The sequence below is a fragment of the Manihot esculenta genome, chromosome 14 (genome assembly GCF_001659605.2).
Source record: "Manihot esculenta cultivar AM560-2 chromosome 14, M.esculenta_v8, whole genome shotgun sequence".
In the NCBI taxonomy this organism is placed as follows: domain Eukaryota; kingdom Viridiplantae; phylum Streptophyta; class Magnoliopsida; order Malpighiales; family Euphorbiaceae; genus Manihot; species Manihot esculenta.
The window spans coordinates 594,922-621,830 of record NC_035174.2 but is presented as its reverse complement, the minus strand read 5'-3'; the positions used below and the strand labels follow the sequence as shown (position 1 = coordinate 621,830).

Below are 26,909 nucleotides of genomic sequence, written 5' to 3'. Positions count from 1 at the left end.
TGAGCATACCATATATTATTCCGTAGGGATAAGCTTAAAGCTGCTTTGATTAAATTACACGTCTGGAAATTTTATACTAATATAGAAGGTCATGAGTCTCATGTAATAATTAATTTGTGTTAAGGATTCAAGATATTGGGCATGTTAAATGTAACCGCCCAATCAGGACCCTTCATTACAGAGACCACTGATGATTGGCTGTGACTGCCCAAGATGTCATGGTTCCACGTCTTCCAACCATTTAATTTTAGAAAAAAAAATACTATTTTTTTAAATACATTTTAACAATATATAATTTTTAATATAACAATTTATTAATATATTCATATTCTATATATATATATATTAAATAATAATAGTCAAACGCAGAACCATCAGTGGCATTCAAGTAAATAGAGCAAGTACAGTAGGGGCTATCTAGTAACTTAAATAGTTTCTTGTCGCTGGACAGTTTAGCAGAAGAATTTATTAGCAGGAGAAGTCACTCATGTTTTCCTAAAAACTTTGAAATTCGCATCTAAAGGAGTTTAAAAACGGGAATCATAATATGAAAGAGGTAGATTTTGAGGGAAATGAGAGAAACTGGGATGCAAAATGGGGAGGCATGTTTATCTTGCTATGATTTCAGCTTAAACAGCTACTATTTTTCATATTCTGTAATTGCTTTCGGTGGTTCTCGCAATCCTTCTTGAACCCAAAATTCATGCTTGCTTCGCTACTTAGCCTTTGTCTTTATTTCAGGTACGTATTATTTATTTTTTGTTATTTCTCTTGCTGTGGTTATTGTTGTTGATTAGCAATTGATCTGTGGGATGTACTGTATTTTTCTGATTAATAGTTTCGTTTTAGGAGTCATGTGTGTGTATATGTGTTTTTTTATTAATTTATTTTTTTTTGTGTAAAGTTCTGGCCAGTCTACGAATATGTATAGGTACTCTTTATCTTTGGGAAAAAAAAAACACGTTTATGTATAGGTATATGCAACTCTTTTGCTTACTTTTTGATCGATTTTTGAATTATAGGTGATTCTTTGCTAGGAAACAAATTGTGGAAATTTGTTTCTTTTATATGTTTGTGATCGTAATCATAGAGATTAAAATTTCAGCATATATCAAACTCTGACTTAAGCGTCATAACATGCCTAAAATGTCTGAACACTAATAATTAGCAGTAATAGATAGGTAGAATGATCTAAAAAATAAGTTTCATAAACTAATTTTTTGGATTTGCTTTCTTAACTTTGTACCCTTGTTTCTCTTTCTAAGCCATAAAATAGAATAGTCTGCACCAAATTTTATGATGTAAAAGCACTCAAAATTTATAGTTTTTCTCTGGTTATCGTCCTTTTCTTGAATGCTAGAGTTCAGTGAAGAAGGAACATCAATTGTCCAACTATAACATGTAGTTTATGGTTCTGAAGGGACATAGTTCTTATTGTCATAAATTGTCCAATTTTGGTATTGTAATGACTCATAGATTTTGCAATAGTCTCTCTCTCTCTCTCTCTCTCTAGTGTACAGTCCATAGGTTTGACTAAAAATCAAAATTGAAAAACTGAAAAATGAAAATGCATTTTATGAGACACTGAACTGAATTAAAGGGAAATGTTGTTCAGTTTGGTCCATTGGTTTTCTTCTCATTTCATTAATCAAGCAAAATTCTATAACTTATTCTGAATATAAAACACAAAAACTCAAGGTCTCATCCAGAAATCAGAATTACAGTATGAAATTCAACATCAGAACCCATGAACTATCTCATCTCAGGGAAACAAATGAAATGTAATTCATAGTCAACAATGCAAAAACTTGACAAAGATAGAACAAAACTAAGAAATTAAATTGAGAAGAATCAACACAAACACATGCAGTTGCAAATAGCTAAATAATAAAGCAGACTCAACCAAATAGGAACAACGACAAGCCAACAATGCCACCAGAACAAGAGCAAGAAGACATATAAATCATAAATGCATGATTGAATCCATTAGAACTCAGAAAGATATCAATCTAGGTTGTCTGCCAACTGCTTCGATTTCGGCATCTTTAGGTATGAACTTAGATGTGGCTTGAGCTTTCAAGTGGTCACTTGTGAAGATTGAGAGGAGCAGTGGCGAGAGACAGCAAGGGATGAAGAAGCAGTGAGGGACCAAGATTTTGAAACACGTGGGGGGGAGGAGGTGGGGGAGAAAAAGGAGGAGGCTGTCTAAGTGAAAAGGAGTGAAAAGGAAAGTAGGCATGCTAGGTGTGGAGGGGAGATTGCATTTTCAAGAGGTTGAGATAGTATTGAAAGGTAGGAAATTTTGGTCTGTCTTTTTTGACAGAACTGACCAAACCGGAAATAAAAAACAGAGCAAGAGGAGGAGGAACAGAAGGGGGGGAGGTTTGATGTGGAAAGGAAAGGAACATGCTATGTGTGATATATATATGTGTATAAGCTGCATGTATATATAGATGGTCTAGCATTGGAAGGTAGGAAAGTTTGGTCTTTTTTTACAGAACTAACTGAACCAGATCGAAAAACCGAAATTTCTTAAAAATATTAACTGAAAAATTGATTTACTAAAAAAATGAACTAAATCAGGTTCAATTTTTGGTTATATGCATAGAGAGGATATTCAGAAAAGCAAAGTTGCTTAGATTTCTAATAATTAATCATGATTCCACCATCTAGTTTTCTGGTCAAAGTAAATGATGATATGTCGGATTGTTGCTTAACCTGCTGGCGTCCAGCTCTATGCGTCCAGCTCTATTAGGTGGTATTTTGGTGGGTGCTCCTTGATTTTGGGTCTTGATGTGTAGTTTGCAACCTCTTTATTATTGCTTAAATAGGTATTGTAGCAAATACTTGAGATATCTCTGAAGACTTGTGCTTTTAGATGAATCATTTAAATTTTTTCAGTATTTGATGATCCAAGTAACTGTAATGTTTCTTTGATTTACTTAATGGTTTTTCTCACTCTTAGTAGTTTTGTATTCTTATAGAACTTTCATGAGTATTGTCATACCTGCGCAATATTATGCTTTATAGATTCTTGACTTCTTTGAGTTCTGATGTCAGTCACACCTTACCATATTTAGAGTTGCTGTTGAAGCTATTGAAGATGTCTTAAAGCGGATTTGGACCTGGAAAGTGACATAAGATTCTTCCTTGTTTCAGTATTTTTGGGCAAAATCATATTTTCTGCATCTCATTATGGTTATTGAGCTAGCCTACGGGCAAAGTTTGTAACTTGGTATGCATTTGATGGGCTGTTCAAATGCATGTTTCATTTACTCTTCATTGCATTGGGGTTAATCCCAATCAAGGCAATTTAAATGGAGAGAAACCTGAACAATATTGCAATGGAACATTCAGATATACATAAACAATTTCAATATAGTTCCAGGGAATCTGGACATGAGGGATTCCCACCTGCATCACAAGCATTTATGCTAGACCCTAGAAGCAGCAGAAATAATAATATGGGACTTCCTGACCAAAATATATCAGAGGTTAAACCTGTACTTAATTATTCCATACAAACAGGTGAGGAGTTTGCTTTTGAATTTATGCGTGACAGAGTTAATCATAAGAAGCCTCTCATACCAAATGCTGTGGGAGATCCAAATTATGCAACGGGATATATGGAACTAAAAGGCGTGTTAGGCATTAGTCATACAGGGTCTGAAAGTGAGTCAGATATATCAATGCTCACAATGGCAGAGAAAGGTCCAAAAGAATTTGAAAGAACAAGCTCAGCTTTGCGTGATGAGAGAAGCAACTATGGGTCAGTTCAGTCAGTACCACGAACTTCATCGGGTTATGGAAGTCGAGGAGCTATGCATGGTTATAATTCCTCAGGAGCCTCTGACAGCTTATCTGGAAAGATGAAAGTTCTCTGCAGCTTTGGTGGGAAAATCTTACCTCGTCCTAGTGATGGAAGGCTCAGGTATGTTGGAGGTGACACACGCATTATACGTATAACTAGGGACATATCATGGCTGGAGCTTAAGCAGAAAATTTTATCAATTTATGATCAAGCACATGTGATAAAATATCAACTTCCTGGAGAGGATCTTGATGCCTTGGTTTCTGTTTCATCTGAGGAGGATCTGCTTAATATGATGGAGGAATGGAATGAAGTTGAAGATAGAGAAGGATCACGAAAGCTTAGGATGTTCTTATTCTCCATGAGTGATTTAGATGATGTTCAGTTTGGCTTGGGTAGTGTGGAAGGTGATTCTGAGATTCAGTATGTAGTTGCTGTTAATGGCATGGACGTGGGATCCAGAAAAAACTCAATCCTGCATGGTTTGCCCAGCTCTTCAGCAAATAATTTAGATGAGTTAGATAGACTAAATATTGACAGGGAGACGAGTAGAGTTGCAACTGGCTCTGTTGGGTTCAGTACTTCGCCATTGACCGCACAGCAAATTGATCAAAGTTTCTCCAATGCCTATGAAACCCACCCGCCGTTTTATCATGGCCAGTTGATGGATCACAGAGAAACTCAGCAGTCCCTGCTGCACAATCGTCGCAATTCTTCCAGTTATGCTCCTCCTGAAGAAACTCCTCATTCAGTGCCCCTTCATGGGGTTATTAATCAACTAGGAGGTTTTAATGAAGAACGTCCAGGTAATTCACAGATATTGGTGAAGGAGGAGAAGCCAAAGCCTGATGGTTCAGTTCAGCAAGAGAGTGAACCTGAAAAAACTCGTCCTATAGAAAAAGTTTACCCTGTTCCAGTTGAAGAAGCATCCTCTGGAGTTCCACCTCATGGACATATTCATTCTCTGCCCCCCAAAAACGAGGGAAGGTACCAGGAACCTGACAAGGTCTCTTCTTCTGTTGATGCTGTGAATTCACTCCAGGTTCGCAAGTCTAGTGAAGCTGCTCAAAGTTCCCCATCTGATGGTACATTTGACCCGGTATATGATGATTCTGCTTCCAATTTGATTGACTTAAGTTACCTTGAACCATCAGTGCCCCCTCAGAGAGTTTATTATTCAGAAAGGATACCACGGGAGCAAGCAGAGTTGCTAAATAGGTTATCAAAGTCTGATGACTCTCTTGGTTCTCAGTTGCTTACTTCCATTGCAGAATCTGTTGAAAAGTTGCATCACAGTGAGCTTGCTCCACATTCGGAGCATTCCACATCAACTTCAAGACCATCATATGCAGGCACTCAAACCATCACGGAGTTTGCTGATGCAGTGCCTCAGATGAATAAAAATGTTTCTGATTCTGAAGATGTGCTTGACAAGAATGGTGCTCTTAAGGCTAACTATGATAAAGATTACACCACAAGCAAGAATAAGAAACGCCTTGAGGAAATGGGAGAAGCTGGATCTGGATATCTTGCTGTGCGCCAGGTAACTGCTGCCGTGCCTCATAAGGATCCTGCATCTAATCTTTCAGAGCCTAAACGAGTTGAGACCACTGGCAAAGATTTTGCTAGTAATAACAATCTTGAATATTCTCGGCCATCTTTGGGGACAGACAGCTCAACTAAAGATGTTGCCAAAGGGATTGCCCCTGTTGGTGTTCCAGCTGCAAAGCAGGCAGACATCAGTATAGATATTAATGACAGATTCCCTCGTGATTTCCTTTCCGAAATATTCACCAGGGGAATGCCTGCTGACAATTCATCTGGTGTTAAACCAATTCACAAAGATGGATCTGGGGTGAGTGTGAACATGGAAAATCATGAGCCCAAGCACTGGTCATATTTTCAGAAGTTGGCACAGGAAGGTTTTGTTCAAAAAGATGCTTCTCTTGCCAACCAGGATCGTCTTGGTACTCTATCTTCCATTTCAAAAGCTGAAGAAGGAGATCAGAAATCTAATCATCATACACCTTTGACAACTGATGGAATGTCAATAGACCATCAGTATTCCCAAATCATTTTTGGTGAAGACATAAAGGAAGATTTACCAGGAACAGCAGGAGCTGACTCTCCTTTGCTTTCAGATTTTCTTCATTCTATAGTGAAAAACAGTGAAAGTGTGCAATTTGATGCTATGATGGAGAACCTAAAGTCACCAGATTCATGCTACAAGGTAATACTCTTTATGATAAGTTGATTTGAAAAACTCATTTCCTCGCATAGTAATTGAATTTCACTTTACGTTGATGCTTGTAGGATGCAGGGTTGGAAGCTAGGACTGGTGGCCTACCTCCTTTTGATCCATCTCTGGTAGATTTTGACATCAATACCTTTCAGGTATGCTTCCTGCATATATTAGTTGTCCTTTCCTTCATAGAAAACCATCCGTCCCCCCTTTCTTTTTCTCAGTCTAATGTTTGTGTGAAACCATTTTTGGTGTGGTTAAAATGTTAATTCATTGAAGTTTCAAATTTTACTGAGCTATTTGAAGGAAGTTGACAGTTGATTCAATTGAGAAAGTGAACTGCCCTTCCTGAGTCATCTTTATTTCCTGAAGTTTGAGAGTCAATAATTTCCTCCTGAGTCATTTATCTGCAGATTCTGTTTTTGAAATTCAACCTGCAAACACTGATAGAATGAAGAAGCCCTTGATTTTATCAGCATTGTGGTTTTGCCAAATGGACAGTTACCTTATTTTTTTAAAAAAAAATCATGAGACTGATATGTGTATGTTCAGCTGTGGGTTTCATTTTATTTCATATTATCAGTCCTTTTCTTCTTTCTTTTTTTATATGAGTTTCAAATGAATAATATTTTTAAATCAGTTTCAAGTGAGTAGTTTAATTACTTATTTAGTTAGATAACAGCTGAAGTAATTGTTCATGTCAGGCTAAGTATTTGCATCATGTTGATGCCTCTTCAATTCCAACTCAAATACTTGTGTTATATATTATCTGTGTTGCATCCAGTAGGTATCGAATATAACTTTCTGAGTTATTAGCTGCTGAATAAAGTACAATGGTCTCTTCAACAATGATTTGGAACATTTGAAAAGACATCAATTTTAGCTTTGAAAATATTTTGGGAATGATTAGATTCAGCAGATGAAAATTGCAACAAAACTTATGCCCTATGATAGAAAAGTAAATCTTCCCTAGAAAAACCTGGCCAAGTTCCCTCCTCCCTTCTAAGCTCACAACAGCTGGTTAGCTTTGCCCTTCCCTAATAAATTGTTGCAGCTCATCCTGTTTTCTGAGTATCTGGTATTTTAGAAGATGAGTAGAATGCAAATTTGAAGGGAGAGGTGAAAGCAAGGAATACTAGGTTTTTCTATCTGTAAACCAATCACTTGTTGGAAAGAAAGAAAGGAAGGAAGCATTTATGGTTCATGAAAGCTTGATTGGAAAGTTTTGTCGGTATATTGGCATTACTAATGTTTTTGTGAGTAATTTCCTTCTGTTTATCCCAGGACAATCTGGTTGCTTACTAGTATAGAAGTGGGCATTCTCTTTATTGCTGCTTTTGTTTTTGTTTGTCCTCTAGCATTACTAAATTTATTTTTCTCTCGTTATCCTGTGGCAATTTGTCTTCTGAATTTCATTTGTAAACTAGTTATGAATCGTGTCTATATATTTGCATAAGGAGGTTTGTCTACTTGTTTACCTGAAGGATCAATATGGGAATGACTTTTGGAAAAGAAAAAATCTTACTTGCCTCTGTTTTAACAGCATTTGCTTATTTCATGCTGCATCACATAAACTCCTTTGGTATTCAATAGATTGAGCTTTTATGGTACTTCCTTAAACTTTATATCTGCTTGCCTGTTACTATCTTCCATTTCACGCAATTTCTTCCCAAATCAGCCATTTCATATTTTGACATACCCGCAAGCTAATTAAATGACAGAATTGGGCTTCTGTGATACACTGATGCACATGCAGAACTTGCATATAAATAAGTTTGCATTAATCTTTCTACTTGCTTTTGGCCTTTGAATCTGGCAATTTGAGCGTAATTTAGCTTGCTTTTAACGAAAGCAATGTGTCTGCTCATATCTTTTATTTGTTATGCATAGCAGGTCATTAAAAATGAAGATCTTGAAGAGCTGAGAGAACTGGGTTCTGGTACTTTTGGGACTGTGTACTATGGAAAATGGAGGGGATCAGATGTTGCCATCAAGAGGCTAAAGAAGATATGCTTCACTGGTCGCTCATCAGAAGAAGAGAGATTGGTACCTATTGCTCAAATCTAAAGATACTTTCACGTTTTACTCCTAAAAAGAACTGCTCTACTTAGCTAAATATCAATAATTTTGTCATACATAATCCATTATTGGTAAAAAGCCAACCAGGAGAAACTATTATCATTCTTCTTTGGCTTCAGTTGTTGTATGTTGTTCAAGATCAATATCCATTTTACCTTGCTCTCTCACGTCTTGATGTTTAATCAAGTAATCTATTTTCGATTTTTAATTCTCAGACATTAGAGTTTTGGAAGGAAGCTGAAATCCTTTCTAAGCTTCATCATCCAAATGTGGTAGCATTTTATGGTGTGGTGCAAGATGGTCCTGGAGGGGCTTTGGCTACTGTGACCGAATACATGGTTGATGGTTCTCTTAGGCATGTTTTACTTAAGAAGGACAGGTAATGCTGAGTTATTACATAGTTCTTGAATTTCAGTTGGGTATCTTCTCATGTTAAAATATTCCTTTCTGTCTCTCTCTCCAATTTTGAGCAAACCTTTTATTTTTGGTAATGTTAACTTGATTTGAGAAATTAGATTCAATTTTATCGAACCAATCAAAATTGAATATTAAAAAAAAAAGTACTTCACTACTAATTGGGAAAAAAGAATTCCTTGATTGGTTCACACCCTCGTCCCTCACCCTTCCCCTTTCTATTCCCACAGCTCTCTTCCCCTCCACCCCTGGGAAACCTGCAGCTGGTTTTGGCGTTCACGCCTACTCTCCTTTCTGATGGACAATGCTTAGTCTAAGCAGATTCACCTGAACCACTAGCCAGCCTTCATACCTGTTCAACACTTTCCACACAAATCTTTGTGCAGTCATTTCTCTGGCCTTGAATTGGTTCTGGACCACCTGTTGAGCCAGCGGAATAGAGGAGGGATGCGAATATATTTATCCTCATTTCAATGATCCTTTGCAATGCTTGACCTCAAAATTAGGCCCATGCCGGGGAGCCCAAGGGAATTGCTATTCCAGCTTACAACATAATCAATCAAGTAATCTGAGATTGTTTGCCAATAATTTGCCTCTGCTGCAGTGTTAAAGGCGATAAAAGGCGAGAGGCCTCGCCTGACTAAGGCCAGGCGCCAGCACAAAGGCGACGGCTGAGTCCACAAAGGCGCTAGGTGTCACGAGCCCCAGATTTTAACAATTGTTGAGGAGATTTTAACACCTGTCGAGGACTGTGCAGTACTTAGTTTGAACTCTTTTCAAGCCAAGTCAGCCAATAAATTTAGGCGTACACCTGCACAATAGAACATTTGGTTTAGGACCTCCCGTCTTAGTCTCATAAAAATGGGATAAGCCACAAATATTTAATCAAATATCATCAACTAATAATCATAGCAACACTAGCATATGCAATTTAATACCCAAATTTAATGAATGGGCTATTTATTTTATTTCAGAGCAAAACAGTCATTACACAATTATAGCAAAGATCCTCTCACAATTTGTAGATAGGGAATGATTTACAAGGAGTTGAGACACTATCTAGGGACTCAACAAGCCTACAAGCCTACAAGCCTACGATGGCCAGTTGGGTCTATCCTCACTGATGGTCAACTAGTCACTCTCCCCTAAATAGCCTTAAAAACACACAGAATTGTGGTAGGAAGAGACATGAATATGTCTGAGATGACACCTTTTAATAAATAAATAAATAAAAATTACAAAGATTTATTGCAGCCTTTTTGATACTACTATTTTATACTAATTTTCCCCAACATTGCTTTTCAGAAATTACAATATTGGAAAAATTACATTTTAGTATCCAAAACTCTAGGCCCTTGACACTCCTCCACTTAAACAGTCGACATTCTCGTCGACCGAGTGTGACAAAGGCTTTAATCTTCGCTCGAATATTTGACTCTGCTCTCCCACTTTGATAGAGTTCTATAAGGATGATTCTTGGCACCGTGGTTGTTGTTTAACATACTATTTGATTTCGAAAGTTTTGTTCTTGTCGAAATTTGACTCGTTGATTGGGTTTCTGCAACTTCAGTCTTCTGCAAAAAGTGACTGGAGGTTGGTATTCAATCTTCGATACTAACTCACTAAGGTTGTGAATTCTTTTGCTGGCGCTGTTGTTGCCTCCTTCTCGGTGATTGATGATTCTGCAACATCTCTCTTGACAGCTGGTAAGCACCTATGGGCAGGTTGTTGCACCAACCCCGCGACTCCGAGCTTGTCCTCGCCACCTCCTTCATGTATTTCCTCCTTCCATCTCTCCAAGTTTGGGTTCTCTTTCACTCTTCTGCCTCTATTTCCCTAGCCTTAACACATTATCACAAACTCTCATGCTGCATAAGATGTTGAAATGATTAGTCTGCACTAAGCTCAAAAGAAACTCAGTAATAGCAAGGTTATATTCAAACAACTAGCAACCAAACTATACAAAAACAAAAAGTAAGTAATAACATTTTATTAGTTATTCAACTAGTTCATTGCATTTACTTCCTAACACTGGAAAGAAAGGAAACCACTTTTAATGCCAAACAAAGAAATAGAAATAAAGCATACAATTCCTAATTCAAATTCTACTATCAAGTGGTTCTCAGAGGTAAATCATAACAATAAATAGATAACAACTAACTTATCCATTCACTAATTCCTGTTAGTACTCCGCAGACAACTTTGGAAGTTATTATTTTGTAGACGACACTTTAGACAATCTCACTTCAGACTCTTGGACTCCTTGTGGGAATACAACATGTTTCCTCCCCTAACATCACAAGACAATTTGCGACAGAAATAAGAATCACTCGTGCAGCTCAAAGAAATTGTATTTTAATTACCACCTTAAAGTCATTGAGGAGAATTACTATTGTTAAATTTGGGCCCAGGCCTAACTCACCTCAAAAGCTAGCTCTAGGGGGAGGATTGCCTATGGCTCATATAAGGGACACATTACCCCTTTCCACAACCGATGTGGGATTCAACACACCGCCCTCACGCCCAGAATTTTTACTGGTGCGTGGCACATTTATGGGGCGCCCAACATCGGATGGGAGGCTCTGATACCATGTTAAATTTGGGCCAGGCCTAACTCACCTCAAAAGCTAGCTCAAGAGGGAGGAGTGCATATAGCCCATATAAGGGGCACATTACCCCTTTCCACAATCGATGTGGGATTCAACACACCCCCTCACGCCCATAATTTTTACTGGTGCGTGGCACATTTATGGGGCGCCTAACATCGGATGGGAAGGCTCTGATACCATGTTAAATTTGGGCCCAGGCCTAACTCACCTCAAAAGCTAGCTCAAGAGGGAGGAGTGCCTATAGCCCATATAAGGGGCACATAACACATTACCCCTTTCCACAATCGATGTGGGATTCAACACATCCCCTCACGTCCAGAATTTTTACTGGTGCGTGGCACATTTATGGGGCGCCCAACATCGGATGGGGAGGCTCTGATGCCATGTTAAATTTGGGCCCAGGCCTAACTCACCTCAAAAGCTAGCTCTAGGGGGAGGATTGCCTATGGCTCATATAAGGGGCACATTACTCCTTTCCACAACCGATGTGGGATTCAACAACTGTGAAATCCATTATTCCCTTCCACAAGCCTAGCTGGCAAGATACGCCGAACACCACTCCCACCATGTCCAAAGCCTTGGAGTTGACCGCCTTCACCTTCCCAACATTTTTCTACACCATCAACTTCAACCTTGTTGCTAAGGTATCTGCCATGAAGTTGTCAATAGCTCCGGTATCCACCAAGGCCTCTATTTCTTCTTTATTAATCCATATATTTAGGTACATCAACCCTTTCTCCACAGTAAGCTCCATATCTTGCTTTTCTGTGATTTCCATGCAGCGCAACGTGCCTAACTTGTGTAGATCTTCGATTTCGGCATTAGATTTCCCTTTTTCTGTATAGTCCTCATCTCCTTGGATTGCCCTCAAGACATTTAAAGCCTTTTTATGAGGACACTCTACAAAACGGTGTGATCCGTTACATAAGAAACACCTTACCGAATTACGTTGGATCACTAATTCGGTAGACCACTGAAGTGTTATTTGAGACACTCCGTGTTCCCTCAATGTTCTGACTTTTTCGAACATTACTTGACTGGTATGTGTTTGCCCCATTGGCACGCCGATCACTTTGGTCCACTTCCCCACTTAATGCCTTGGTCCACTTATTTGAGCGGCTACATTGGTCGATTGAGGAGCTAAACTTCCTCCTGAACTCATTGCCAATGAAGTTATCCAAGCTTTCTACAGCGGCTATAGCTGCGTTGACTTTCTTCACTTGCTGCATCATCAACTCATTTTAAGCCCAAGTTTCAACTCTTTCATAAAGTTATAAAACTTATCCTCGTCCATATTCTTTATATTCAGTATTAGTGCTAGGAATTCCCTTACGTATAACAGTTTCTGCAAGATTATCATGGGAAGTCGTAAAAGACGCAAATTTTTTCATGATCTCTCCCACATAGAGGCCACTGTCTCTAGTTCAACAACTCTGCTTTCCAAGTTACCCAATTGAGCATCAAGAGAACGTTTCTGGTGTTGGGAGGCCTCAAGCTATGATGGCCTACCCTTTCCCCGAAACCGCTCACTAGGATTTTGGGTGGCCTCATTCTCTATTGGCACACTCTCACCTCTACTCTTCTTGGCAGGATCATGGATGACCTCAAGCTCTCTTGGCACATTCTTATCCCTACTCCTCTTAGCAGAATTTTGAATGGCCTCAAGTTCTCTTGTCACATCCTCACCCCCATTTCTTTTAATAGGATATTGGGTGGCCTCAGGCTCTTTTGGCACACCCTCACTTTCAAAGAGTCTGGCTACCATAGCCAGAAGATATTCATTTTTCTCTTCCAAGTCCGCATTCTTCCTTTCTAATGCCTCAATGTGCTTATCTCGTTGCTCAAAAGCAAGGGACATCCCTTCTTGGGTCGGACACTCATTTACCCAATCCAACAACTCTTCAACCCTTTTTTCTAGAGCATCCACTTGTAAGTTTCTTTTCTGTCATTCCTTTATATTACTTCTAAATCTTTCTTGCTCTAATACCAAATGTCACGGGCCCATATTTTAACACCTACTGTGGACCGTGCAACACTTGGTTTGAATTCCTTTCAAGTCAAGCCAGCCAATAAATGTAGACATACACCTGCACAAGGGAACATTTAGGTTAGACATCCTGTCCTATTCTTATAAAAATAGGGATAAGCCACAAATATTTAATGAAATATCATCAATCTCTCACAACTTGTAGATAGGGAATGATCTACAAGGAGTAGAGACACTGTCTAGGAACTCAACAAGCCTACGATGGCCAGTTGAGCCCAGTGGTGGCCAACTAGTCACTCCACTTAAAGAGTCTTAAGAACACATAGAACTGTAGAACTATAGTAGGAGGAGACATTAATATGTATGATGTGACACCCATTAATAAATAAATAAAAAAGAATTACCAAGATTCAGCCCTTTTGATACTACTATTTCATGCTGATTTTTCCCAACATTGCTTTTCAGAAATTACAATGTTGGAAAAATTACATTTTAATATCCCAAAATTCTAGGCCCTTGACAGCGAGAGGTGCTAGAGGCGACACCTCACTGGAGCAAGCCTTTTTTTTTTCTTTAAGGAAAAATGCTTTTAAACAATAAAAGGGAAATTCTAGTTCCTCTCCATCTCTTTCAAACAGCAGATAACAACAGATAACACTTCTGCAGTAACTAAAATGCAAATTTCTTATTCTTTTTTGCTCCAAATACCATCAATCATGTATGTCTCTCTTCCTAGCTCTCTTTCTCTCTTTTTCTTCTTCTTCTTTCTCCTCTCCTCTCTCCCTACTGTACCTGCATAGCAACATGTCTTCTTTTTTAAAATTTTCTCACTTCTCCTTTTTTCCTTCTCTTTCTCATCCTCTCTTCTTTCTTTACTGGACTTGGCACAACAACAAATCCTCTTTTTCTTTTCCTTTTTTTTTTAAATAAAATTTCTCTTGCAAATAATATATATATTTCATTTGAACATATAATTTTTCCTTTAAATATGGGTGTTCATTGAAGTGTTTATATATATATATATATATATTTATATATATCGCCTTAGGCGAGACGCCTTTTTATATATATATATATATATGTATATTTAAAATATATAATAAAATTTTGGTTTTGTCGTCATTTTAAAAAAGGCGTCGCCTCGCCTCTCGCCTAAGGCGATAGGGTACCCTGTCGCCTCTCATCTATATATATATATGTATATTTAAAATATATAATAAAATTTTGGTTTTGTCGTCATTTTAAAAAAGGTGTCGCCTCACCTCGCCTCACCTCGCCTCTCACCTAAGGCGATAGGGTACCCTGTCGCCTCTCATCTTGATAACGCTACTTTGCTGTGCAATCCCATCTGGCTGAGCATATATTCCCCTATAGATTCCATGAAACTCTCCTAACTTCAAAGATTTTAAACCTTGGGCACTTGGGAAGTCTCTCCACTTTTGGCCACATATTTCTAATATCGATTCAAACACATATTTACTCCCTTGAGTACTGCAATCTGTTTACACGTTCCAGTTCGTAGGACACTTGAAGGAGTAGAAGGATAGGAAGCAAGATGTGTGCAGGAGAAAAGAGTGGCACAGAGAAGAAGCAATACTCTTTTGGTTGGGAGACTTGGGGCCTATTCATTTGTGAAAAACTAGGATATTTTTGTAAAAAAGTGTTTTTAAAAAAAATAGAAAATAAAGTTTTATGTTTACATGCGCCAATTTTCCAAAAAATTGGAAAATTTTAACTAAGATTTGGAAAATTTTCTTTATAACAAATTTCAAAATGGAGAACAATGACTTTTCTATTACCAAAATCAAAATTATGATATTACTTTTTCATAGCTAAAATTGAATAGTTATTTGGGAAAATCTTTATTTATAATTGTTAAAAAAAATTTATTATTATAAAATAAATGAATAAGACATTAAAAAATTTAAAAGTAAATTAAAAATTTAAATATATTTTATAGTGATTTCTTTTTTTTTTCTTTGAAAATGAAAGAAATATTATTAATTCAAAGCGATCAAGGAAACTATATGAGGAGGAGGGACATGAACCCAAACTCCTTGACCTGACTCAGAATGAGCCGATGTTGCTAGAACATGAGCGACATCATTCGCAGACCTGTGAATAAAAACACATCTTGCTTCCTCATAACTAGATATAAGCAATTTACAATCTTGAACCAAAAGACCAAAAGGTGATAAATCATCTAATGAAGCATTGTTAATGGACACAATAAGAACCTGAGCATCCGATTTGAAAAGAACTCGATCCCATCCGCACTCTTTAATCCAGCTCAATGCCTCTCGAAAAGCCACTGCCTCAGCACACTTAACCTCCATCTGACTGCAAAAACAGCCTACTTTAGCCGCTATAAATCTACCATTAGCATCTCGGACTACACAGCCGAAGCCTAGCGAACTTCGTTGCGAGTTTAAAGAGGCGTCAATATTAACTTTAATCCAATCCTGCGGTGGAAGAGACCAAACAGTCAAAGCCAACACAATATTGGTGCAGCTGGTAGAATCAGAACAGGCCCCCCTCCATTGCTGCAAAAAATTCAGTGCCATGAAGAACACACCACTCGCAGTTCGACCCTGAGCTTTCCAAACAACATTATTTCTGTTATGCCACAAAGCCCAACATATCATTAGAATAAGGGAAGCATTCTCCGCAGAAGCAGTAAGGAAGGCTAAAGAGAACCACTCCCTAAGAGAGGCAGTGGAGAATGCAGGCCAACCCAAAGGCGAACTCAACCAGCAACTGCGGGCAAAAGGACACTGAACAAGAATATGTAGGATAGTCTCAGGAGCCTCATGACACAACGGACACATCGAATCAACCGGAACTCTCCTGGACTGAAGTAAAGAGAGGCAAGGAACTACATTAACTAAAGCACGCCAGCAGAAATTAAGCACTTTAGGAGGCACCTTCGTCTTCCAAAAATGACTCCATATCTCACTACCTTCCCTATGTCGAAACCCAGCAACCAGAAATCTGTAAGCACTCTTAACAGAATAGTGACCCTTGGACGCAAACTTCCAGCACCACGCATCTGGGTGCGAAGAAAGACTTAGAGGGATGTTCAAAATACAACTCCTATCTCTATCATTGAACAACTGAGCTATTAAACTCTCATTCCATCTATGGCCGATCATAAGATCTGCAACAACAGAAAGAGTACAGTTTGGAGGAGGGGGTGTAGAAACCAATAAGTCGGGCGCCTCTTTCAACCAAGGGTGAGTCCAAATAGAAACTGACCTGCCATTCCCAATTCTCCAATAAGCACCAGCTTTAACCAGACTCTGAGTCGCCCATATACTACGCCACAAAAAGCTAGGATTTTGGCCCAAAGATGCTTCAAAAAAAGATGTTGTTGGAAAATAACGAGCCTTAAGAACGCGGGCCACTAAAGAATGAGGCCTGTTAATAATGTTCCAACCCTGCTTACCAAGCATGGCTAAGTTAAAATCATGGAGCGATTTAAAACCTAACCCGCCATCCAGTCTGTGCTTCGCTATTCTATGCCAACCCAGCCAATGAATACCGCGATTTTGATCAGCACCCTTACTCCACCAATATCGAGTCATCATACGCTGCAAATCAGCACATAAAGTCCGAGGCAGTAAAAACAAACTCATAACATAGTTTGGCAAAGCTTGGAGGACTGTTTTCAAGAGGACCTCCTTACCTGCTTGGGACAGCGCACGATGCTTCCATGAATTCAGCCGCTTCCACAAACGATCCTTAACAAAACTGAACACTTCCCTCTTGTTACTACCAACATGAGAAGGGAGTCCCAAATAATTACCCAAATTCGGCTTCTCCTCAATCTGGAGCACTGAACAGATAGAATCGCGAAGAGCCACATGAGTATACTTGCTGAAAGAAAGAGATGATTTTTGAAAGTCAACCAATTGTCCATATGTGTTCTCATAGATGCGAAGAATACGCTTGAGCTCCAACGCCTCTTGAACATTTGCTCTGAAGAAAATCAAGCTGTCATCCGCGAAAAAAAGGTGGGAGATCTACGGGCCACCCCGTGATATCCTGAACCCATGAAGACTGCCACGGTTTATACTGTCTTGTAAAAGGCGGGATAGCCCCTCAGCACAAAGAATGAATAAATAAGGCGACAAGGGATCTCCTTGCCTCAGTCCCCTCGTTGGTAAGATAGGGCCGATTTCCCTGCCATCATGCAGAATCCAATAACGAACAGTAGAGATACAAGAAAACACCAAAGTAACCCATCGTTGCGCAAACCCCATGCGGATGAGCATGTCACGAATGAAATCCCACTCTAGTCTATCATAGGCTTTGCTGATGTCCATTTTAAGGGCCCCAGATAACTCTTTCTTTCGATGAAACATATTAAATCCATGCATAGCCTCAAAAGCTAAGATTATATTATCCTGAATGCTGCGCCCAGAAATAAAAGCGCTCTGGCTTTCGGAGACAATAGACGGCAAGATGGACTTAAGCCGGTTAACTATCATCTTAGTCATGATCTTATAAACCACGTTACAGAGGGCAATAGGACGCAAATCACTCATTCGCTCAGGGACACACTTCTTAGGTATCAAAACTAAAGCAGTCTCATTCAACTTCGGCGGGAGAGACCCTGAATGCAAGCAATCAATACAAAAACGAGACACATCCTCACCAATAATATCCCAATAATGCTGGAAAAAACCAGGATTGAAACCATCTAACCCAGGAGATTTATCAATTTTCATAGAAAAAGCTGCAGATTTTACCTCGTCACAATTGTAAGGAGCTAAAAGAGATGCATTATGATCATGTGACACTAATAATGGAACACACTGCAAAACTGGTTCAGAATTACAATCATGAGAAGTAAAGAGAGACATAAAATATCCAGACATCACCTCCTCCAGACCTGAATTCTTATCATGCCATACGTTCGAATCATCCAGCAATTTAACAATTGTATTTTTCCTTTTCCGAGCAGAAGCAGCATTGTGGAAAAACCGAGTATTAGCATCACCCTCTTTAAGCCAAAATTGCTTAGCACGTTGCTTCCAAAAGATCTCACGGAGATTTAAAAGATGAAAGAAACGGGATTTGGCTAGTAAAAACTCATCCATATGCACCTGTAGCCGAGAGCCGCGTAAACGGGTCATAATAGCAAGACTCTTGTCCATCTCAGCTTTATGCAGAAGTCTAAGATTCATGCCCCACGATTTCAAAGTAGTACGACAGGCCACAAGCTTACCCTCAACGTCCATATCTGGAGAAAGTTGCCAAATATCCGAAATTAAGGTCCGACACCCTGCCTCACGGAGCCACGTACTCTCAAACCGGAAACGATGAGCATGGCGTTGATCCACAAAGCATCTGACAGCAAGAAGAATAGGCAGATGGTCCGAAGTAGAGAAACCCAACACTTCAGCAGTAGAATTAGAAAACCTGGTACGCCACTGAGCATTAGTAAAAACACGGTCCAACCTAGATTCCACCCAGCCATCACTATTTCTTCCATGCTCCCATGTAAAAGGATATCCCGTCATGGGGAATTCAATAAGACCAGAATCACAAAGCGCGTCCCGAAAGCCATTAATCAAATGTGAAGGTTGAGGACGACCACCTTCTAAAGCAAGCTGATGACCGCCGGGCTTCACGCGTCTAAGAAGGGGGCCAAGCCCACGAAGGCAGTACCGGCCCAAAACTCACGAAACTTCGCTGATGGGCCAGACCGATCCCTTTGGCCCAGACATAGCCTCAGAAAGCAGGTCGGGTCACTCACAAGCCCAAGTATCCCCAACCATGAGCTCGGCCCAATAACGTGATGTGAGAAACAGCAGGCCCAGTCACCTTGCAGCCCTGTCCACATGCGCGCCTGGTGGAATTAAATAGCCGCCTGACATGGAGGGGACGTCTGACGCCATTTGTACGTACGGACTTGCTTGACAGAGACAGGCGATATTGTAGCAGAGAGGTTGTTAGGCATCTATAGTGGACAAAGGGAAAAAGGATAAAGGGGGAGACATCCACCACCCAGGACAAGTTTACATACACGTACTGTAAACCTTATTTTCTGGATCTCAGAACATCACAGGCTTTTGCTTTTTTCCTATGTTAGTGTGTTAGGTGAGACACTGATCGTAGTAGTATACCATAAATGATATTGAGTAATTTATCGGTAGATGGGTGAGAGTTATAGGAAATGTGAATATTATTAATTATTAATGACATTTTTAAATTATTTAAAATTATATTATTTGATAATAATAGTAAAATGGAAGTTTACACACACGTACTATAAACCTTATTCTCTAGATCTCAGAACATCACAGGCTTTTGCTTTTTTCCTATGTTAGTGTGTTAGGTGAGACACTGATCGTAGTAGTATACCATAAATGATATTGAGTAATTTATCGGTAGATGGGTGAGAGTTATAGGAAATGTGAATATTATTAATTATTAATGACATTTTTAAATTATTTAAAATTATATTATTTGATAATAATAGTAAAATGGCTTTTTTCGAATTATATTATGTTAAAAAATATCATATTAATTTTCATTTTTTTTACAAGTATAATATGTTAAATAAAACTGAATATGAATAGGCTACATAATTATAATTTACACTGAATATGAATATGCTACATAAATAAAATTTGCATACTGCTAATCAAATTAGAGTGTCAACTAAGCCTATTTTTACATATCCTGTATTTCATTTGCCACAGCACTATGGTGCTGCAATCTAGGAAGAGTCAGTTATTCTGCATTCTAGGAAACTATGGTCAAACATTAAGCATCAATTATTCAAGGCAAATGAGTCATATCCGTAGCATGTCTGATTTCCATGGGGAAGAAGGAAAGAAAGAAAAGAGGATTTTTTGTTTCTTCTTTTTCTAGGAAGGGGGGAGGGAGCTGGATTGAGGGAGAAAAGGAAAATTTATTATTATTATTTATTTCAATTAGTAATTATATGTTATTTTTTAATTTTTATCTGTAGGGTAAAACTGAAACCAATTTCAAATTGAGCTAAAATTGTTAAAATTAAAAGGTTTGGTCAAATTGAAAAAAGAGCAAAAGTTTGACTTTTCTTTTGAGACTAGACCTAAAATTTATTCTACTCGGATAATTTTGGCTGCATTGGACGTTTTGTTACAGAAAATCAACCAAGAATCTGAAGTGCATCAGCGAAAGAATTGTGGATTTCATAATTTTTTCAGTGGGCTTGCTAGTTTGCAATTTCATCTGGAGACAGTTGATTCCCTGCTTTTTTGTTGCTTATCTATTCCAATTGTAACTTGCAGGTATCTAGATCGTCGAAAGCGGCTACTAATAGCTATGGATGCTGCATTTGGAATGGAATATTTGCACTCAAAGAATATTGTGCATTTTGATTTGAAATGTGATAACTTGCTTGTGAACTTGAAAGATCCCCAGCGGCCAATCTGCAAGGTAATTTCTGATAGGATCAAGAGAAAATCTCATTAAATATCTGGCAGTTTTGTAAACCATTCAATGGATGTCCAGGTTGGTGATTTTGGCCTGTCAAAAATAAAACGAAATACCTTGGTTTCTGGAGGTGTGCGGGGAACTCTACCATGGATGGCACCAGAACTGCTAAATGGCAACAGCAATAAGGTCTCAGAAAAGGTGAAGGTGTCTGTCTTGATATTAAATTTTCACAGTTGCACAAGAGGCTCCAGTAAATTAAAATTGCTAAGCAGTTTAAGTTTTAGAAATTTTATCCTGCGTATATAATCTTAATGAAGATATGTGTTATAGGTTATAGGAGGTAAATATGTTAATATAGGATGTAAATATTGATAGATATGTTAGTTGCTTAATTTTAGGAATTGCATGATCATATGCTTGATTTTCTTTCCTTTTCTAGATACGGTCTCTCATGTATAAATATGTTGTAATCTCTATCATAATAGATAACAAATATTATGTTTCTACATGGTATTAGAGTATGTACATAATTTTTTTTTTTTTTTTTTTTAGACTTAGGACTCCTGTTCTTTTAGTTTACTCATATAAGGTAACATTTGTCTCTCACCACCCATCTAGTAAGGACGCCGGAGTGCCGGCAAAGCTGCCCTGAATAGTCGACGAGTGTCTAGCCGGTGAGTGAGCTTCACGCGCCATGACAAGGTTCTGACGCCGTCCCACTCACCGGCGCGTGGAGGTCCTGTCCATCGCTGCTCTAGTCACCCTCATCGAAGTTGCCTTGCAGCTCCCTCGTCAGATCTGTGGTTCGTTTGCCGTTTGGATGGAGGTGTTTTTGGTACTGTTCACATTCGGATACTGTTAACGTCCGAGTATTTTTCGCGTCCTGTTTTCTGATTCTGTGTTTCTTTTGTTGCTATTGCTTTGAGTTGGTTGTTCTCATGGCTGAAGTTAAAAACACTCTAGTTGAGGTGATTCCTGTGATGACTAAAATTACGAAACATAAATTAAATGGATACAATTTTTTGGATTGGAGTAAGACTATCCATATTTATTTATGAAGTATTGGAATGTACGATCATCTTACAAAGGATCCTCCAATTGATAAAACTAGGAGAGATTGGATACGTGATGATGCTCGATTACTTTTGCAGATTTGAAATTCTATTTATAGTGAGGTAATTAGTCTTATTAATTACTGTGAATTTGTTAAAAAATTAATGGAGTATTTGGAGTTTTTATATTCTAGCAAAGGGAATATTTCTCGTATTTATGATGTGTGTAAGGCGTTTTATCGAGCTGAGAAAGATGATAGAACTCTGACCTTCTATTTCATGGATTTTAAAAGAGTGTACGAGGAACTTAATGTCTTGGTGCCTTTTAGTAGAGATGTGAAAACTCAACAAGCTCAACGAGAGCAAATGGTTGTTATGAGCTTCCTTGCAAGTCTCCCTTCAGAGTTTGAGACAATTAAATCTCAGATTCTCTTTGACTCTAAAATGTGATCGTTACATGATGTTTTTACTAGGGTGTTGCATACAGAATCTCCAGTTCCTTCACCCACCACTAGTGCTCTTGTTAGTCGCAATGACAATGGCAGACAGAATAATAGAGGTGAGCACAGGGGAGGTTTTAATGGTGGTAGAGGATCTTAGCGTCCCGGGAAATCAGTTCCTACTTCTGACTCTGTTAGAATCATTTGTTATCATTGTTGTGAACTTGGACACACTAAGAAGGCATACCTGAAACTTCAGAATAATCAGCGCTCACAAATGGAGCGTATGGCAGTTGAGGCCTCTTTTGATCAGGGAATTTTGATATCTGCAGATGAGTATGCACAATTCACCCAATATCAGACATCTCTGAAATCCTCTAACTCCTATCACTGCAATCTGCATGTCTTGTGTTTTCATCCTCCAAATTGGTTATTAATTCTAGTGCTACCGATCATATATCAGGTAATTCTACCCTTTTGTCCAATCTTAATTCTCATGCATCGTCTTCTTATGTTACTCTTGCTGATGGCACTAAATCTTCTATCTTGGGTTTTAGATATGTCAACTTAACCCCTTCTCTTTCTGTATCCTCTGTGTTATGTCTTTCTAAGTTCTCGTTAGTAAACTCACTCGTGCATTGAATTATTATGTTCCATTCTTTCTTGATCATTGTGTTTTTCAGGGTCTTTCGACAAAATAGATTATTGGTAGAGAGCGTGAGTCAGAGGGTCTTTACGTCTTAGATCGGCAGCTACCTAGATCTCTTGCATGTTCCACGAGTTTAATGCCTTTTGATTTTCATTGTCGTTTGGGGCATCCTTCTCTCTCGGCTTTGAAGAAGTTATGTCCACAGTTTCACTCTGTCTGTTTTAGATTGTGAGTCTTGTCAATTTGCCAAATATCACTATTTACCCACAGTGTCTCGAATCAATAAACAAGTTTCGCCCCCTTTTGAGTTAGTACATTCAGATGCTTGAAGTCCTTATCCTATTGTGTCTAAATCTGGCTTTAAGTACTTTGTTACTTTTATTGATGATTTCTCTTATACTGCTTGGTTATTTTTAATGAAGAGTCGTTCAGAATTATTCTCTATCTTTTTTGCCTTTTATGCTGAAATCCAAACTCAATTCAATATTTCCATTCGAATATTGCGTAGTGATAATGCTAAAGAGTATTTTTTTGGAGAATTTTAATCTTGTTTGTTATAAAAAGGGATTTTTCATCAGTCTTCCTTTATTGACACTCCTTCATAGAATGACGTTGTCGAAAGGAAAAATCGACATATTCTTGAAGTAGCCAGAGCCCTCTTATTCCGAATGTCAGTACCTAAATGCTTTTGAGTTGATGCTGTATCCACTGCTTGTTTTTTATCAATCGTATGCCCTCCTCTGTTCTTCATGGTAATATCCCTTATAACATTTTGTTTTCCATTAAATCTTTATTTCCTCTTGAGCCACATATCTTTGGTTGTACTTATTTTGTTCATGATGTTCGTCCACATGTTACTAAATTGGATCCCAAATCATTCAAATGTGTTTTTCTTGGCTACTTTCGACTTCAAAAAGGGTATCGTTGTTTTTTTTTTATTTCTGATATTAATCGGTATCTTGTGTCTGCTGATATAGCATTCTTTGAGTCTACTCCGTTCTTTCCGCCATCATCTGTTTATGACACCCAGGGGAGAAAGATGACCTCTTATTATACACTGTTCGCTCTCAGTCTTTTCAGACGCGTCCTGCACCTTCTGCTCATGTGCCAGGTCGCCCTCCTATTTTTCATGTTTATTCTAAATGCTTAGAGGACTTTGACTCTGCTCTGCTACCAGCTTTTTTGTCGATAGACCCTGCTCCCACCGATCCTTCACCATCTAATTTGGATTTGCCCATTGCTTTTCGCAAAAGGAAACGTACTTGCAGTCATTCTATTTCATCTTTTGTCTCTTATGGTCAATTATTATCTTCTTATTATTTTGCCACTTCTTTAGATTCTATTCAGTCCCAAAAACTGTTATTGAGCCTTTTCCATCCTAGTTGGCGAGCTGCAATGGAAGAAGAAATGATGGCTCTAGAAACTAATGGTACTTGAGAGTTGATGTCCTTGCCCTCAGGAAAGCGGGCTATTGGGTGTAAATGGGTGTTTGCAGTGAAAGTAAACCCTGATTGATCTGTTGCTCGCCTCAAGGCCTGTTTAGTGGCCAAAGGTTATGCTCAAACTTATGGAGTTGACTATTTTGATACACTATCTCCAGTTGCCAGGCTTGCATTTGTTGGATTATTTATTTCCTTGGCAGCTACACATGATTGGCCTTTGCATCAACTAGATATTAAAAATGCTTTTCTCTATGGTGACCTTCAGGAGGAGGTTTATATTGGGCAACCGCCTGTTTTGTTGCTCAGGTGGAGTTAGGCAAGGTTTGTAGACTTCGAAAATCCCTCTATGGCTTGAAACAGAGTCCTCGAGCATGGTTTGCCAGGTTTAGTGAGGTGGTCCAACAGTTTGGAATGAAGATGAGTAAGCGTGATCGGTCAGTGTTTTATAGAAATTCTGATAATGGAGTAATTTTGCTTGTAGTATATGTGGATGATATTGTTATCGCAGGAAGTGACGTTGCTGGCACATCCCTAAAATAATTTCTCAAAGTACAGTTTCATGCAAAGGATTTGGGCTCCTTGAAATATTTTTTGGGCATCGAAGTTATGTGGTGTAAGAAAGACATTTTCTTATCTTAAAGAAAATATGTTCTTGATTTGTTAGCAGAAACAGAAAAATTGGGTGCTAAGCCTTGTAGTGCACCAATGACCCCTAATCTTCAACTTATCACAAAAGATAGCGAGGCATTTGCAGATTCTGAAATGTATAGAAGATTAGTTGGTAAGCTGAAGTATTTGACGGTGACTCGTCTTGTTATTGCATATTCAGTTAGTGTGGTAAGTCAATTTATGTCTTCTTCTACGATTAGTTGGTAAGTTGAATTATTTGACGGTGATTCGTCCTAATATTGCATATTCAATGAGTGTGGTAAGTTAGTTTATGTCCTCTCCTACTGTTGCTCAGTGGGATGCTCAGAGATAGATTTTTTGCTACTTGAAAGGGGTCTTAGGATGAGACCTCTTCTATGGTAATCATGGACACTCAAATATTGAATGTTTTTCTGATACTGATTGGGCAAGCTCGAAGGCTGATAGGAGGTCAACCATTGGATATTGTATTTTTGTGGGAGATAACTTAGTCTCATGGAAAAGTAAGAAGCAAAATGTGGTCTCTCGTTCTAGTGCTGAATCTAAATATCGAGCCATGACACAAGCCATATGTGAAGTCTTGTGGGTGGATCAACTGTTGGAAGAAGTTGGATTTACAAATTCAGTGCCTACTAAGTTGTGGTGTGATAATCAAGTAGCTATCCACATTACCTCCAATTTTGTATTTCATGAGAGGACTAAACACATTAAGATTGACTGTCATTTTGTTTGTAAGAAGGTCCAACAAAAGATAATTTCAACACGACATATCGAACCGGAGAACAATTAGGAGGTATCTTCACTAAAACTCTAAATGGGACTCGAGTTGATTATGTATGTAACAAGTTATACATGATTAACATCTATACTTCAATTTGAGGGAGAGTGTTATAGGTTATAGAAAGTAAATATGTTAATATAGGAAGTAAATATTGATAGATATGATAGTTAATCTCAGGGATGGGATTGCATGATCATAGGCTTAATTTCCTTTCTTTTCTAGATATGTCTCTGATATATAAATATATTATAATTTCTACTGTAATAGATAATAAATATTATCTTTCTATAATACGAAACTCGACTTTTTGGTTGATATAGATTCATGACCGCCCTTTTCCCTGACTTGTAGCCTGTGAGATTTATCCCTCAAGTTTTAGGAACTGATATCTATATTAATGCTCAGGTAGACGTTTTCTCATTTGGAATTGTCTTGTGGGAGATCCTCACCGGTGAGGAGCCATATGCCAACATGCACTATGGCGCTATCATAGGTGTGATACTCTTCTCTCGTCTTCTCTGCCCGTATCCCCATGATTTTGACATGATTCTGGTTTTGTTTGCTTACTGAAAAATGAAACCCTGGTACCGAAATAAATGCATATAAGTTGGTAAATGCTTTCCTGATTGTCCAGGAGGAATTGTAAATAACACATTGAGGCCGAGCATTCCAAGCTTCTGTGATCCTGAATGGAAAAGACTGATGGAGCAGTGTTGGGCCCCTAATCCTGCAGTCAGGCCATCCTTCACTGAAATTGCTGGTCGATTGCGAGTAATGTCAACAGCTGCTGGCCAAACTAAAGGACACAGCAACAAAACATCAAAGTAAATGTGATGCAACACTGCCAGTCCATTGTGTTTGGATTGCTTATGTTTAAGAAGGAATTATAGAACTGAATTATTTTTGTGTCATTATGCTAGATCTATTGTTTTCAATTGTAATGGCGTTTTGTTATTGAAGAAATTCAAAACCATTTTGGGTGTTTTGTTTCCCGTTATAGTTGTTTTTTTTTTTCCTGAGTTGTATGTATTGTACTAGGGGGTTTTTGATGCCTATATAAAAAGTAGCCTTATTGCTTCTAAATAAATGAGTTGTTATTATTATTATTATTATTATTATTATTATTATTATTAAGAATCGAAGAAACAGAGACTAGTCTAGGTGGGAACTGCACCTAAAAATCAATTGGGTGTTGATTTAATGAATGTAATTCATCTATTATTTCTCTATGGTAATGTACTCCTAGTAAGATTGCCTTAGTAATCTATCCTATTTTATAACATTATCTTAGTAATTATATATATATATATATATATATTTT

The 26,909-nt window shown here is 38.3% G+C and overlaps 1 protein-coding gene across 4 annotated transcripts; it reads left to right on the top strand.

Annotated features, from left to right (window-relative positions):
- Positions 1-465: 465 nt before the first annotated feature.
- Positions 466-26,580, top strand: LOC110630714. 4 transcript variants are annotated; one of them, XM_021778264.2, is made up of 9 exons: positions 467-741; positions 3,081-6,041; positions 6,125-6,205; positions 7,944-8,099; positions 8,348-8,511; positions 20,429-20,576; positions 20,652-20,774; positions 25,994-26,081; positions 26,223-26,580. In XM_021778264.2, exons 2-9 carry the CDS (start codon positions 3,318-3,320, stop codon positions 26,414-26,416), a joined length of 3,678 nt encoding a protein of 1,225 aa, XP_021633956.1. In that variant the 5' UTR covers positions 467-741; positions 3,081-3,317; the 3' UTR covers positions 26,417-26,580. The 4 variants fall into 4 exon arrangements, with proteins under 4 accessions (XP_043806601.1, XP_021633956.1, XP_021633955.1 ...); XM_021778263.2 differs by having other exon boundaries at positions 3,061-6,041; XM_021778265.2 differs by having other exon boundaries at positions 468-741; positions 3,061-6,041; positions 7,947-8,099.
- The last annotated feature ends 329 nt before the right edge of the window (positions 26,581-26,909 follow it).